The 16,160-nt window shown below is 52.5% G+C and overlaps 1 protein-coding gene across 1 annotated transcript; it reads left to right on the forward strand.

Moving 5' to 3' along the window:
- The first annotated feature begins 2,441 nt into the window (after positions 1-2,441).
- On the forward strand, positions 2,442-12,728 carry HTR3A (5-hydroxytryptamine receptor 3A). Its single transcript, XM_024216407.1, has 9 exons — positions 2,442-2,445; positions 5,126-5,292; positions 6,048-6,092; positions 7,070-7,179; positions 8,648-8,817; positions 9,440-9,600; positions 10,689-10,899; positions 11,582-11,842; positions 12,442-12,728. The coding sequence occupies exons 1-9, from the start codon at positions 2,442-2,444 to the stop codon at positions 12,726-12,728; spliced, it is 1,416 nt and encodes a 471-aa protein (XP_024072175.1).
- Positions 12,729-16,160: the final 3,432 nt, after the last annotated feature.

A 16,160-nucleotide genomic window follows, 5' to 3' on the forward strand; every position in this document is an offset into this window, starting at 1 on the left:
TGTTCATTATGGGAGTTTGCACCTTCCCCTAAAGCATTTGGAGGCAAGATACAGGACTAGATGACATCTGACAATTTCTGTTTTCTCATCCTACATTGAGACAAGCCACAGGGCTACTGAAAACTGAATTTTCTCTCAGGATCACAGTGGTAGCAGTACCAACATGTGCCAATGAACAATGCAGAACTTCTAGGAAAACTCACCATTTAATAAGCCCGAATGAGTCTCATTTCTACACACAGGAGACCTATGCGTGAAGCCACAATAGAAAACACCTGGAAGGAAACAAGCTGCTTCTTTGTTTTGAGATTGATGCGGAAAAGTGAGATTTCTCCCAAGATACCTAGGCAAAGGGGGGGAAAAAGTGTCCCAGCAAATCAGACCTTGTTGTTTCTTTAGAAATCTAATGAACCTGCAAAGGTGCAAGTTTAAGGCTCTTATTGCTGCAGAAAGAATTTGGTTGATTAGTTTTTATTTGATTTGAGTAATTCTGCAACAAAGATCTGTGGTCCAAAACTCCAGTCTAATGAAAAAGGGGGCTGACAAAGGGTTCGCCTGTTCAAAGATGCTACCTGAGGCCAATGCACCACTAACTGAGGGCTTAAGCAGGATGTAAGTAGTGCATAGGGTGGGGGCTGACTTTTCAGCACTGGAGCCACTTTCACTCTATATGCGAAGTTGCCCCCCAGCCACCTGTACTGGTTCTGTCTCTAAGGGCTTGTGTGTGATCTGTGTGTCCTGGCTTCCCTCCCGCTCTGCTGCTCTGGGCAGCGGCCACTGGGAGCTGTCCAGCAGCAAGGCTGCTGAAGAGCAGCGCTGGTGTCATGTGTTTTCATACCAAAATTGCCTGCAAGAGGTAAAGGCCCAAAGGCGAAACTCCCAATGACTGGAACTTCTCAGCTTGGCAGGAGGAGAGGAGGACATACCAGAGGGTATGTCTACACTGCGGCCTGGAACGTGCCTCCCAGGCCAGGTAGTCAGACAAGCGCTAGCTAAACCTAGCAATGCAGATGTTGCAGCCATCCAAATCCAAGCAGGCCCAGCCTCTTGGGTGGCTAGCCCGAGGTGCAGTCCAGGCCACACTGCTATTTTAGCACACTAGCTCTGCTAGCAAGCCTGGGAGGCTCACTCCCAGCTGCAGTGTAGACACCCCCTCTGGGACGAGCCAATGTGTGGTGATTCAACACTAAAGCAAGTCAGGAATTTGACAAATGGCTTTTTTTTTTTTAATATGAAAAAGCCAAGTTATCTAAACCAAAAGTGTTAGTGAAAACTCCTGATGTGAAATAAAAAGTTTTGAACTTGTCAAACTGTTTTGTTTTGACATTTTTGAAACAAAGGAAACAGCTTTTCATTTCCAAATTTAAGCGAATTAGATTGGGAAAAAGTTGAAATAATGAAAAACAATTCAAAAATCAAAGTGTTTCAGAATGATTGCTGTTAAACTCTTTGACTCACCTGAACATTTGAGGGAGAGGGAGGTTGATTTGGGAACATCTCAGATTTTGATTTTTCACCCCCATTCAGGATGAAAGAAAATAATAATCAAATTCTGAACTATCATCAGGATGGGAAATCATTTCCCACCCAGCTTTTTTTCTTTCTCTCACACACCCACCCGCCCCTGGCAAGACTAGGTTACCTACTGAGGTGTCTGAATTCTACCAAATTCTTTCTTCTTCTGAGCTTACCCAGAGCTAACATGAAGAAGAGCTCTGTGGAGCTCAAAAGCTTGTCTCTTTCACCACAGAAGTTGGCCCAATAAAAGATATTACCTCGCCCACCTTGTCTAATATCCTGGGACCAACAAGGCTACAACAACACCGCAAATGCAGAGTTGGCAGGGCAAGCCCCAAAAGCAAACCTTTGTGAGCCAACTATGACTGGCTGCACCATTAAGGGCCACTTGGAAGAGAATGCGACAGAGTCTACAGCACAACTACCAAAATACCCGTTTTCCTTCTGCAGCTCTCCTTTGTTCTCCTCACCTCCCTCACATCCTCTTTTGCCTTCTACGGACCTGGCAGGGGCTCACAAGCCCAGCAAATTTGGAGGCATTATAGGTCCTATGTAAAGCTTTTTTGTTTTTGTTTTTTTAAAGAAAGATGAAAGGCCCCTTCGTAGGCAGCTTTTCCCAAGTTCCTGCCGATCTATTCCAATTAGCTCCTTTTATTACATGTGAATTGTGCTCTAGTGTTAGACAGTCATGTTTGTGGGCTGAGCTGCAAACAGGGTTCTGTGGCTTTGACTTGACTTTCACGTCACAAGTTGCCTTGCAAACAGGAGCACTGCGTTGGGGGCAATCTGTTATGCAATCAATGCTCAGAGCATTGACGCAGAGAGCTTGCAGGACTGTTTAGAGGCTTGACTTTCAAAATACTAACAAGTCTAAGTATTAACAAAGTGAGTACAACTCTGTTGAAAGGTTCCAAACTGACAGCATGGGTAAGTGGGAACTTGATCCCCTATCTCCAGGACAGGTACAGCACAGGCAGTGGCAGAATAACCTTTTCTCACACACCCTTTCCCTCATCAGTTACCTTTGCTACATTTGGGGTGGGAGAAAGGAAGGAAGGGTTATTGTCCCCATTTTACAGATAGAAAACAGGCACAAATTAAGTGATTTGCCTGGGTCACACAGGGATTCTGTGGCAGTGGGAGAACTTGAAGCCAGATTTCTGGAAGTCCCAGACCAGCGCTTTAACCACAACACTGTCCTTGCTCTTCAACTTTCTGCTGCAATATTTGAAAAAGCTTTCCCTCGGCAGGAACAAACCAACCAAGCCACGCTTCTTTAAACACAGCCGTTGGTTGCGGGCCAGTGCCTGGAAATTCACTCTCTCTCTCTCTCTCTCTCTCTCTCTCTCTCTCAATCCCTGCCCCCGCCCCATTGCCAGACTCTTTCTGGGGGTTTGATGGTAATATTGCAACTGATTGGTGTGAAGACTCCATCCAGGGAGCAGTGTTTCATTACTACCTTGCTAAGGCATGGGATCACAGTTATCACAACTTGTGATGGGCTCCTCATTCATTTTTTAATCACACCAGCTCTGCTAACACTTATTAGGCAGAAAGAGCTACAATCCACAGCCCCTTTCCTTTTGTCAGCTCAACACAGAAGGAGAGGAGGAGCCCCGCTAGCATGTTTGCTGAACAGTAATGAAAGCCAGGATGCTGTGTGGAGATGGCTGGCAGAAAATCTAGGCTCCTAGGGTTTGATGAGGCACCACTGGAGTCAAATGCAAGGCTCCCATTGACTTGCGTGGTGCCAGAGCAAGACCTTAAACCGCCCCCACTTCACAGCTGATTATGGAGGCAGCCAAGGAGGGAGAAACTGGCCAAGCAACGGATATTTGACCAATATCCAGGCAAACCAGCTGCTCTGCTGTTGCTTTCCAAGAAAAAGTCTGGCTGCAAAAACTTTGGCCAAGACCACTTGGAAGCTTTCACCATGTATGAAACTCTCAGAACCTGATCCAAAGTCCATTGAAGTCCATGCTAAGACTACCATTGACTTCAATGGGCTTTGGATCAGGCCTTCAGTCACATAAATACTCTTTTTTAATCAATTAAAGAGGTAAATGAATTAAACATCTTGGTTTCTCTTTAGCTTCAGCCTCTTCCCCCTACTCCTGCCCCCTCCACTTCCCTGGGATAATTTTATTTTAAAAAAATACTGAGGGAAATTTTAAATATTCCCCGGGTGGGAATAGTCTCACCTCTGCCCATTGATTCTGGTCCATGCTGAACCTGGAGACAACAGATCTGGAAGCCAAGCTCCACATGTCACCTTGCATCCAGCTCCCACAGAGAGCCCAGGGAGAAGGGCTTGGAGCTATCGATACACTAAGCTAGCAGGCTGGCTTTATGGAAGGAAGATGTACATTAACCATATGGTCAGTCTTGCTGTAAATCCTGGTAACACAGGCAGCCACCTCCCGAGTGCCCCCTTGTGACCAGAGGTCCCTCTAAGACACCCGGCCTCTGTTTTCCCCTCTTCAGAGCCCTGGAGAAATTCACAGTCCACAGGCAGTTCAAACAATCGCCACAAGGGGGCCTATTTATTTAGTCTTCTGGTACACAATGGACTTCCAGGCCCCAACCCCACTTCAGTGTCTCTCTCCTGATCCAAAACCCCACAGAGGTTTTGGATCACAAACAGAACACAAACTCAGTCTTCATCCCAGTTTCAGCTGGGCACATCCCCACCACCCTAAGAGCCTGTCTTTCTGCTCCCCAGCACCTCCTGCCTGGAGTTTGTTCTTCTCCACAGTCCTTTCCAGTTGGGCTAGTGCAGTCGTTTCCCTGCTTGGACAGGGTCTCTCCCAGGCCTACCTGCCTGGAGAGCACTCACTCTGCCCTGCTTCTGAGCTTTTCTCCTGCTGACACAGAGCCCGGCAGGAGCTTTCTTACACCCTGCAGCATCTGCAGACATAGCTTCCCCTTCACTGCAACTTCCTGCTCCTTTTGTACTGGAATCACCCGATTCCTCGCAGGTGGGGCTGATCCTATAATCAGGGTTGGCTTAGCTCCAGGCTCTGCAGCCCACGAGGCAGGCCACCCTGTTACACCAGCAATATGCACCCTGTGCTCTTTTTGAATGGAAGAAAGCTCAAACCCCTTTGAGTATGTGTGGGGCACTGCCAAGGATGCCCAAAAGTTATCTAAGAGGCAGAGCCATGTGCCTGCAGTACCTTGAGGAGCTGGGGGCCAGGCTGTAGGCTGCACTAGTTCAGATTAGTGGAGCTCCCCATCCCACAGCCAGACTGCATTGCAGGGTCTCGAGCCCAGGCCATGTACCCCGGAGGAGGCAGTTCCACATGGTGAGCCAATAAAGTGCTTCTCTGTTCTCTAGTCGACAGGAGCCACACCGAGCCAGTCCTGGGTGGGAGTCACTCCCAACCGGAGATGACCAGGCAGGCGCTGCACTGAAGTGGTCTTGGCTGGAAGCTGCTTCAGCCAGACTGAGCCATGATTTGCTGGGAGTCTGCTTCCCACGAGCCAAGTCGCTTTGCGTAGATTGTGCAGCAGCATAGAGAGAGAGGGAATGGGGAAGGTGATGCACTGAGCGGGTTCATGCCCAGAAATGAGTCCAGGGAAATGTGATATTTTTTCCCCCCCTTAGCTGCTCGGAAAGGCAACAACAGGACTTTGAACTCTGCCAAGCCAGCCCTGCTCCAGCTCTCTGACTACCTGCTGACTCATTACAGAAAGGGTGTCCGGCCAGTTCAGGACTGGAGAAGGACAACCAACGTAGCCATTGATGTCATGGTATATGCCATTCTCAGCGTGGTAAGTCCTCCGCTTTGCCACGGAGCCCAGCAGGCCTAACATCTCTGGGGCTGAGGAGTGGGGGTAGGTACCTCTGAGCCTAGGGAGGGTTCATATGTCACAAAGTTTTTCCACATCCAGGATGAGGTGAGGAGAGACATCCTGTTTAGGTAAACTAGGGCAAATCACTTGGAGCCATGTCTTCAATTGCTCAGAAACCATTTAGGCACCTAATTAAGGGTGAGATTTCCAAAGTGCTCAGCACCCAACATGCTGAGATGATTTGGAGACCAGGCCCCGGGTATAATTTAATAATCTTCAATGCACCATCCCAGAAAGGCTTGACCACAGACTAGGCTGAGTTGCTACAAGAAGCCATCCACACACCCACCCCTTACTCCTAACTGAAAGAAGTTTGCTTTAAAATGTGCTGGATTAGTGACTGTATCTGAAGGCCCCTCTGCCAACAGAGCAGTTAGAGGACAGTCAGGCCTTCTGGTGGGGAAAGCTGAAGAACTTAAGAAGGTCCATCCGTGTCCCAAAGGATCTGCAATCAAAGGATCCTTTGCTTGTTATTTTGCCATTTCCTCACCTTCTCCTCTTGTGTTCTTGCCAATTGATCCCCACTGACATCTGGAACCTGGTGCTCATTTGTATCCAAACCCTTCCTGATAACTTTGGGCCCTCTGCATTAACAATGGCTAATGTCAATATCAGTAACCCCTGAGCTGTAAAATGCCCTTTGCCATTTCACCTTTGCTTTTTATTTCCAACAGGATGAAAAAAATCAGGTGCTGACAACCTACATCTGGTACAGGCAGGTGAGTGGCTGGAATCCTCCCGGCTTTACGAAGCTCTGAATCAATGGTTTTCTCTTCCATTCTCCTTTGGTAGGACTTTCCCAGGTCCTTTCCACCGTTAGTAGCTTTTATCTCTGCAGCGCCAGCACCCACAGTAACATGGCGATTTCTCAGACACTGGCCTGGTGCTGGCCTGTGGGGACTTTTTATTGGAGATTGTCAATGCCTCTGTGAAGGGAGGCATGTTGCCTGCTTCGCCGAAGGAAACTCAGGCGCGTCTGCTGCTCAAGCAGCCGTCACTTGACAAGGACAATCTGGCCAGCTACCGACTTGTATTCCAACTTCCATTTTCCGCATGGGGAGGAGGGAGTTTACTCCAACTCCCACGGCTCCAGGATAGGAGGAGAGCAGTGGGACATTGAAATCAGTGGGGCATCTCCCTTGGCATCCACATGAGAGGTCTCACTTTCTTTTCACCCAGAGCTCCCCGAACACACCGTCCTTTTGGCTATGCATTTGCCTGGATGAGAGAGCCCTATGAGCTCCTGCTAGTTATCAGCTAACCTAATTCATCCCAAAATGAGCAATGCAGCCAAATGAATAGCCGGGACACGATACGTCTCCAGAAGATTAAAACTGTGCACAGACTTGCTCCAGCACCAAGACGACATCCCCATATGCAGTGTGTAGCCAACCCGTAAAACCCAGCACCCTCTGGAAAGCAGAGAGACCGGTGGTTCAGAGTGTGGGCACATGGATGATAATGTCCTAGCTTAGTGCAGCGAGGTCAAAACCATTGGAGGATAACAAGTAGCATGTGGGGCACAGAGTTATAGGATTAGAGGGGAATGGGTGAATGCTTTAAGCTTTGTACAGTTGGGCAAGTACAGTAATTGGGAAGACAGGCTTTGCTTTGTATCTAATACTCCTGCCAGAGGTGGGGAACCGGCCTGGAATTGATCCTGCTGCCTAAGTCCCCTCTTATCTCACTTCTGCAGCACTGGATCGACGAGTTTCTCAGGTGGAATCCAGAGGACTTTGATAACATCACGCAGATGTCCCTCCCCACCGACAGCATCTGGGTACCAGACATCCTCATCAATGAGTTGTAAGTGCAGCAAAGTTCTCAGACAACAGCTCATGGGGCCTGGAGATTTAACTCTCTCCCTCCTCCCCCGCAAGTTCACATCCCACTTTGTATTCCCAGCACTGCTGCTGGTTTGCACAGAGCTGGCAATATCCCCGCGTACCGTACACTGCAGATGGGAATAGCTCAGGAGTTGGGACATTTCCAATGCTGGCTGACTATAAACGTTCATAATTACCCTTGCTGCATTTGGGGTGGAATTCAGATATTCAGAGGAAGGTTTTGTACAGGAAACACAATGCAGGGGCAGCTGCAGAACTGCCAACCCTTCCTCGGGAAAGAAATCTATTGTTCTTAACCATCTCTATTCTGCTAGGATTTCAGGAGCTTCCATGATCTCAGGCACTTGCCACCCTTTAAAAACTTTACAGCTTTGCTATGTGCAGTGAGGCGTTCCCGGTACTAATCAGAGGGAGTGTGTCCATACAGAGAGCCCTAACGAGATGCAAAGGTGTAGGCCTGCGTGCAAACTCGCCAGCCAGGGAAGTTAAAAAGAGCCCCAGTTCAAGTCATTTCCCCCCTTTCCTTCTAGGCTCACTTTGTTTCCAAACACATGACTCAAAACCAGAACAAATCAACCCCCAACTATCAGCTCACCAGCCCCTCCAAGGCCTTTCCACCCCCAGCAAGCTGGGAGGACACAGGACACAGCTTTCCTCTAGGGTATTCTCCTTGGCACCACTTCCTTCCTTCCTTTTATAACCATGTGACAGACACATATGCATCAGAGAGCCTTGTCACCAAAGGTAACTGTTGTACGGGTCTGTCCTTTGAACGTTAAGGAATCTACCACAGTTTATTGTGTTTCCTAGAAGTATTATTTGTATTACAGCAGTGCCTAGAGCCCCAGCTGAGATCGAGGCCCCGCAGTGCTGGGTGCTGTACATACAGGTAGTAACAGAAAGCCCTGCCCTGCAGAGCTAACAGTCGAAATAGACAAGTCACTCATTGAGAGAGGCATTGGAGCTATAGCTTGGCTGAGTGGGGGTGATGCTGGTAACGGTTGCGGGAGGGGTTAAGGTGGGAAAGAAGAGATGGGTCCACAGAGCTGGAGAGGCAATAAACCTGTAGGTTTCTTTGGGGAAAGGATAGGATGGGCTGCTTGGCTCCTTGGATAGATTCCTGGGCAGGACTCAGCTGGCAGCAACAGGCTCTAAACAGAAACCTCTGCATGGTCTCAGGCTGCTGTACAGCCCAAGGTTTGCTGGCTTCAGGCTGCCCAATACCCTGCCAGGAACCCGAGGGTCCCATCTAGCAGGTGTCACAGCTGCTACCATTCCTAACAGAGACACTCCCAGCTGTCCCGGCTAGCCGGGCTCAGGGCGCTCCCAGCCACCGCAGCTCGCTGGCATTTCACCACGGTAGAAACGAGCCAGAGGGGTCCGCCTTTTTTTTGGACGGGGACATTCCCATTCTTTGTGCCCTTCAGCGTGGACGTGGGCAAGTCCCCGGACATCCCGTATGTCTACGTCCGTTACCACGGGGAGGTCCAGAACCTCAAGCCGATCCAGGTGGTGACTGCCTGCAGCCTGGACATCTACAACTTCCCCTTCGACGTGCAAAACTGCTCGCTCACCTTCACCAGCTGGCTGCACAACAGTACGTGACAGAGAGCACTGCCTTCCCCCGCTGCACCCTGCCCTCCAGCAGCCTGGGAAGGGAGGGAGGGATCAGGCCACTAAGAAAGCCTCCAGCTGTGTGGGGAGTCAATATAACCTGGTCTGGGACTCCATAGCTTGCAGCCACTTGGCGGGTCTCAGTTTCGTTCCCAGTGGACATTGCAAAAGGCACAAAATGGCCCTCTTACCAGCAGGGAGAGCAAGGAGTGAGCTGGCGGGGCTCCCTGGGTCAGTGCTGGGGCTCATTGGCACAGGCAGCCTGGGGTTAGTTTGTATTGCTGTTGCACCCAAGGAGGGACAGAGCGGGGTAAGAGCTAGCGGGGCGGAGGGTGGCATGGAGCGATCAGTCTCTGGGAGCACGCTGGCTCAATGCAGGCTATGCCTCACCCCCCTAGACGGCCCTAGTAAAGAGGGAACGCATGCAGGCCAATCCGTCCTTGAGAACAAGGAGGGAGGAGGAATGTGGCCTGGAAAGGAGGAGTGTGAAGCTACCAGACCTCATAGGGTGGCTGTGGGCATGGAGCGCATCAGCAGTTTTGGGGGACGATGCCCCTTCCCCTCAGGCCCCCAGCCCTGATGCCCACCTTTCTTCCGCCCCACAGTCCGCGACATCAACCTCTCGCTGTGGCGGCAGCCGGAGCTGGTGAAGTTTGACAAGAGCGTCTTCATGAACCAGGGGGAGTGGGAGCTCCTCTACGTCCTCAGCCAGTTCCGGGAGTTCAGCGTGGAGGGCAGCGACAGCTACGCCGAGATGAAGTTCTATGTAAGGCCCCTCCCCTGGTCAGGCATGCGGGGAGGGGAGAACAGAGGGGAGACGCACCAAGATGCAGAAGGCAAATGCTGCCATTTTCTCTACTTGTGCAATTGATCTCCTGGCTCTAAAGTGTGCAGAGGGGTTGCTAAGCGAACCCCACAGGATGTGCCGAGCTGCATACCATGGTGGGGATAGCAAGGACTGTTGCAACACAAGCTGCAGCACATCACTCATGTAAGGGGACAGGGCTCCCAGCCTAGGTCCACTCCAGTGCAGCTTGCCAATGGGAGGCAAACGAAGTCTCTCAGCATGGCTCCTACCTGACAGCCAGCTCCTCCTTTGGGTCCAGCTGCTGCCTACAGACTGCAGAGCTCCCCCCAGAACCCTGGTTTGAGCCAGAGTTAGACTAACATCCAAGAAACACGCACAGAGTAAGCCCAGATGCCGTTTGTTTCGCCCATATGAGCAGCCGTTTCCCCTTAGCATGACTAGGTTCCATAGCTGGGGCCCCCCTTCCAGGGCAGGGCGGTTCCTTCTGCTTCCAGGCCATAATGCAGCCGCAGAGCATTAAAACTCTCCAGCGCTGATGGTCCGAGGATCCAAGCCACTGCAGGTGTGTGGCTTAATGGGCTGTTTACTGGGCAGCTGGAGCCCAGAGGGTGTGCTGGGGCGGGGTGTGTGCATGGAGGAGCTACGCAGCTGAGCTGGACGTCCTTGCTCTCAGCCTGTGCTCTGCTCAGGGGCCTGGGCCCTTCGTTTAGAATGGGGGCAGCCAGGCCATAGCAGGTCTCAGCTGCGCAGCTGCCCTGCCAAGCTGCTGCCGCCAGTTCGAAGCCAGACCAAGGGTCCCGCGTTCGGGGTGAGAAGCGGGCAATGCTCCCCACAGCAAACGGGGAGCCTGAGGAGCACAGCAGCCACTCAGCCAGGCCCCTGGTGCCAGCAAAGCTCTTGGCCTTTCACGTCTGACAGGGTTGCCTGGCAATAACAGGCCCCAGTGGCGGTGAAGGGGAGCCAGGCAGCAATGGGCCTTTATTCCCAAGTGGGCTCCTCCTGACAGAGATCTCTCCACACTCCCCCATCCCCTCTTGTGCTGGCAGGTGGTCATCCGGAGACGCCCCCTCTTCTACGCCGTCAGCTTGCTGCTCCCCAGCATCTTCCTGATGGTCATGGACATCGTGGGGTTCTACCTGCCTCCCGACAGCGGGGAGAGGGTCTCCTTCAAGATCACCCTCCTGCTGGGCTACTCCGTCTTCCTGATCATCGTGTCGGACACGCTGCCGGCCACTGCCATTGGGACCCCACTGATAGGTACGATGGTGCCCGTCACCGTGGTTACCTAGGTGCGCACACATCCCCGGTTGAAATCTAGCATCGGTCTCCCTCGCGGAGTCCAGAGCCAAGGAGGGGATGGGTGGTAATAGTGTGGGGCAGATGAACTGTATGGCCGGAGGAGCTGGTAGGACAGTGCACTGGACAGCGTGGGGGGTGGATGCTGTGGTTTGGGCATGAGGACCATTAGCACAGCTGTGGGAGGGAGAAGACCAGAACTAGGATAGCAAGAGACGGGGGCTGTGGGTCAGGGTTGAGGGGTACTGGCAGAGCTGTGTGGGGCTGAGGAGGCCATGGCTGAAGTAGCAGGGTCTGCTGAGGGTCAGACTTAGAGGGCATCTGCACAGCTCCAGATGCACTCGAGGACTGGAACAACAAGAGTGGTGTATCAGGACCGAGGGGCATTGTCAGAGCCGGGTGTGGGGCGACTAGGAGAGGAATAGCCAGGATGCTGGTTGGGCCAGGGTGGAAGTGATACGCTGAGCTGCCAGGGGTCCTGGTAGGGCTGGAGCAGGAGTGGGTACTACATGTGAGGAAGACCTAACGTCATTGAAAGAGGTGGGTACAGAGAGCTCACCCAGGCCCGGCCTGGGCTGTGGCCTGGCTCTTGCCGAGAGACTGACCCTGCTGACCACGGACCATTGCTGCCTTCCCCTGGCAGGCGTCTATTTTGTCGTGTGCATGGCCTTGCTGGTCATCAGCCTGACCGAGACCATCCTCATCGTGCGCCTGGTCCACAAGCAGGACCTGCAGCCTCACGTCCCCGACTGGGTGAAGCACCTGGTGCTGGAACGAGCCACCATCCTTCTCTGCATCCGCGACAGGAAGAAATTCTACCCCAGCAGGACACAGAGTTCAGACATCAGCCGGCACCCGGAGAACAATGACAGCACAGGTACGAGCTGTGGCACTGGGAAAGGGGGTAAGTGTAGCTGGCACCCTGGCTGCACGTTACCATCACCACCAAGGGGGGGCGGGAACAAGCTGCACAGGATTAGAAAGAACTCAGGGCTCACCTGGTGGAGCTAGACCATGGTGCAGCGCAGCAAAACATCGGAGCCTGCATGATGGGGTCAGTGTTGAGCCCAAATCCTCTCGGGGCTTTAGCCCCAAAACATGAGAGGGGCACCCCACTGCTCTCAGCGGGACCCCAGGGAACAGCTCTGCCCAGGAAGTCCATGTGGCACATGAAGGAGCAATGGAGCAGGATCTCCTTTGGGCCACACAGCCCTATTGCACAGGCTTAGAAAGGCACCCTTGGCATCTTCACTCCCTGCTGGCCCCGGGGCAAGGTTGCCAGAGCACGACCCCTCTTTGGAGCTCAAGTCCCTTGGCCTAGCACTTAGAGAAAAGGATTTAACCCCCCTGCCCGTCCCCAGAGGCTATTTGCTCTGGGCCAGACACTGGGGATGGGGGCTCAGAACCCCACCTCTGGGGTGGTATAATGCCCAGCACAGCACAGCTCAGCAGTGCAGGGCCGGGACCTCTGAGAGGTTGCCCCTATCTGTCTTGTTCCTGCAGCCAAGCTGAACCACTACGGCTGCGAGAACCTCAGGGTGGCGGGCGCAAGGCCATTGCCGGCACCCCCGGCACAAGGAGACAGCTCCCCGGTGGTGGCCAGCATCCTGCAGGAGATCTCTGCCATCCGCCAGTTCCTGGAGAAGCGCGACGAGTTCCGCGACATCGCCCGCGAGTGGCTCCAGGTGGGCTACGTGCTGGACGTGCTGCTTTTCCGGGTGTACCTGGTGGCTGTGTTGGCCTATAGCATCACGCTGGGCACCCTCTGGTCCGTCTGGCAGTACGCATGAGCCGTGCCGGCCTGCGCAGGCAGGGTGCTCCACTGCCATGCTTTAAAGGGGTCATTCCCAGGTCCACGGACTCCCCTGTATATTCTAACCACAGAGATCCAGGGCCTAACAGTTCTTCAGCGGCACTGGTGTACCATGGCCGGGAGATGGTTAGAGAGCGATGAACAAGCTTTAATTAAATCTGAGTCAACACTAAGCTTAGCCTAACCCCCTTTCTGGCCTCCAGTTAACTCCCTTCCCACTCGCACGCTGCACACCTGCTCCCCCAGTCCCGTTCCAGCTCTTCTCTCATTTCCATCAGGACGCAGAGAGCAACGTCCCACCACACAGGCTGGCCTCCCTGTGCATCCCGCCACAGCAGAAGCAGGAGATGGTGGGAAAATATCAAGGGAGCCTGAATGTGCACAGTTCCCAGGCTCACACACCGCCGAGCTGAACAGAGCCCTTGGAGGGTGTCTCAATCCCAGTCCAGACCCAAACAGGGGTGAGGGGAAAGGTTCACACCCATCCATTTGTTTATGGGGGGAAGCTCTCAGCCACCTAACCCCGGCTTCTCCATGCCACTTCAGTGCCTTGCTGGCTCTGAGAGGTGATTTCCTGACATCTATGGCAATCCACGTGCTTTTTCAGCCCCTTACATCTCTTATCCTAGCTCTTACCATACACTTTACCAAGCAGGATTTTCTTGTTCGAGTATTTCTTTCAGGTTACTGTGCAGCAAGTAAGTCTCTGTGAAGGTTCGATAGCCGCATGCTGCCAGGAACAGCTGGTAATTTGATGGCATGGCTCTTCTGTAAATAGCATCCCACGTAGTCTACGTGCTGTGTATGGTGTGTTGTTACCAGTTTCGATGGTCTTACCCAAGAGATCTTGGAAAACTAAATAATAAACTGGATGTTTCATTCACTAAACTGAAGAGGACAGCGTGTGACTTCATGTACTGGCACGTGGGCGTTGGATAAATCCACTCGGCAAGGCGACCCCAGGAAAGCATGGTAGGATATTTGGAAAAATGTCTCCGGCAAGGGCACTCAGTACTGGCCTAACCCTGCTCCCATGGGAGCAGAGAAAGTCCAACTCTGAACACGTTCGCACATCCCGCCCTACGTGACTGGCACTGGAGTAAAGATTGCGCCAGGGACACAGCCTACAGGAGAAGAGCATGGATTGAAGGCTATGTGTGGCGGGGAGGAAGGAAGGGCTGTTTAAATGCTTCTCAACTTTGCTGAGGACTCTCTTGCTCCTTCCCTTTAAGCCAAATTAAGGCAGAGGCCCATTCCCGTGGTGCTTACTGTGTCAGGCTCACACACTACTGGGCACAGGGGCGAAGAGCAGGGACCAATTTTTCATGCATCTAGCACAGTGGCCTCCTGGTCCAGGACTGGGGTGCCTCAGTGTGACCACAATCTGAATAAGCCCTTGGGGTGGCTGTGGAGGTGCTGGCCATGGGGAGACCATTTTAACGTCACTACTTCCATCTGCTCTTGGTCCTTGGTCAGCTTATCCCATCAACTCTCTTTGCCCATGGATTCTGTTGTAGGGCATGAAATCCGCATAGCCATGTTCACATGTGGACACTGAAGGCCAGGAGCTCAAAGCCACATGGACTGGGGTCAATACTGTGGTGTCACTTCCACCATTCCTGCCCCTCTGCCACCTGGCACGTTGCCCCAGTGCTGCCTAATAGCATTGGCACAGCAGAGCCCCAAGTGCACACTTCACACACGTAACCCATGCCACCACAGTGTCTCCCCCTCTCCCACCCTGACTGGGAGGATCCTTGGGCTTTATACTAAAGCCTGCATGCCACATGGCCCTGGCGCTCCTACCCCACAAGCACAGACAGTGAAATGACCTGCTTTGGCCATCCAGGAGAGAAGAGCGGAGGTTGGGTGAGATCAGGACCAAGCTGGAGGACACAATACTTAATTCTCACGGATCCAGAAACACCGAGCCTCCTGCAGCCACAGGTCACTTCCGTAGTCCCTGGAGGCAGGGCTCTCTATCTATGTGTCGTCTCACAAGGCTGGTTCAGAGAGAGCTGCCTTTTGCCGCCGTAAGGGGTGAGGCTGTGTGGTGGGATGGGGAGTGAGGTGGAGGGGACTAGAAATTCCAGAGGTGACCAAATGGAGGCCAAGCTGGGGCCAATGCAGGAAGAAACGGAGCAAGGTGGGAACGGGGAGCATAGGACCTGCCTCCCATTGTCACATCCTAGTGCTCTTCATTGTTCACTGACTCCACCTAGCATCTGTTATTGCCTGCACAGCTAGCCCAGTTCCTTCCCCTCACTCCACTCGCTTCCGCTGCAGCCCTGATACGGTCTCCATCGCACGCAGTGGTTGCTCTCACTAACTCCATCAGCACAGAATAAAGCACCCGGCCTGTTTCTGACCCTCTCTTGCTTGCCATTTCATCAGAACCAGCTGCTCACCAGGCTTTGCATGTTTTTTTCCCCCGCCTGCCTGTATTCATGCTTGGCTGAAAAAACCCCCTTCAGATTCCCACTCTGCTGTACGGTAGCTGGAAAGCACTAATAGAGGGATGACAGGCTCAGCTTAACAAATCGGTGGGCTGACAGGGTCACTCTCCATCTCCTCCAGGGCCAAGGTGCGATGCTGCCCTGGGTTGAGGAGGTAAAAATCACCAAGGGAGGGAGCTGTGCCAAGACTCCAAAGGACATGAGTCACTAGGGTCCACTCAGATCCATGCACACACTTCTGGGCGGTAGAAGGAACAAGAATGAATGAGATCGGGGCCTTTCAGGGTCTGTCAAACTTCCCAGAGTTCCAGTAAGATTATTGCCATCTGCCCTTGACACAGGGATGTATCAGCTAGACCCTGTGAAACCTCATACATGGCTCACTCTGCTGGTCACATACCTGGGCCCCCAGAACCATGGCTATCCCCAAAAAGGCTGGAGATGAAAGGAAATGCCTCCTCTTGTTTCCAGAAGCACACTCTAGTTTGTCCTAGTGTTCTAGGCTGAGGAGAATGTGACAAGCATGGCAATTTCCTGCAATATCCTTGGGAGACCTTATTGAAATCCATGTAAGTATCTTTGGGGTCCATTGTATTAGATGGATGGTTTACATATTCATGTGGGCCGGGATCCTATGTAACCTCTTAAGGGGGCAGATGTGATAGATGCAAGACCTGGCAGCTCAAAAGGACTATACTGAACAATGGTCCAGACAAGAACAGAACAGTGTGAAGCAGTTTTCCTGGGGCATCTCTAGGGGGAGGTGAATGCAAATTCCCCACCTCGGGTTATGCCAAAACCCCAGCCTTTCGAAGCTACGCCTTGAGGAGTGGGCCATTGTCTGCTGATCACCTGGTACACGAGTAGCCCCATATGCCTCCGACATTCCTCACCTTGGGCGCAAAGCAGAAATCAGAAAGGCAAAAAGAGTCCTCAAGCAATTGAGCTCCCAG

This window comes from Terrapene carolina, unplaced genomic scaffold (genome assembly GCF_002925995.2).
Source record: "Terrapene carolina triunguis isolate 2854851 unplaced genomic scaffold, T_m_triunguis-2.0 Scaffold374, whole genome shotgun sequence".
Lineage (NCBI taxonomy): Eukaryota > Metazoa > Chordata > Testudines > Emydidae > Terrapene > Terrapene triunguis.

Coding starts and splice junctions, on each gene's coding strand:
- HTR3A (XM_024216407.1), top strand. Junction 7,180..8,647: donor GACATCCTCATCAATGAGTT/GTAAGTGCAGCA, acceptor TGTGCCCTTCAG/CGTGGACGTGGGCAAGTCCC. Junction 10,900..11,581: donor CATTGGGACCCCACTGATAG/GTACGATGGTGC, acceptor TTCCCCTGGCAG/GCGTCTATTTTGTCGTGTGC.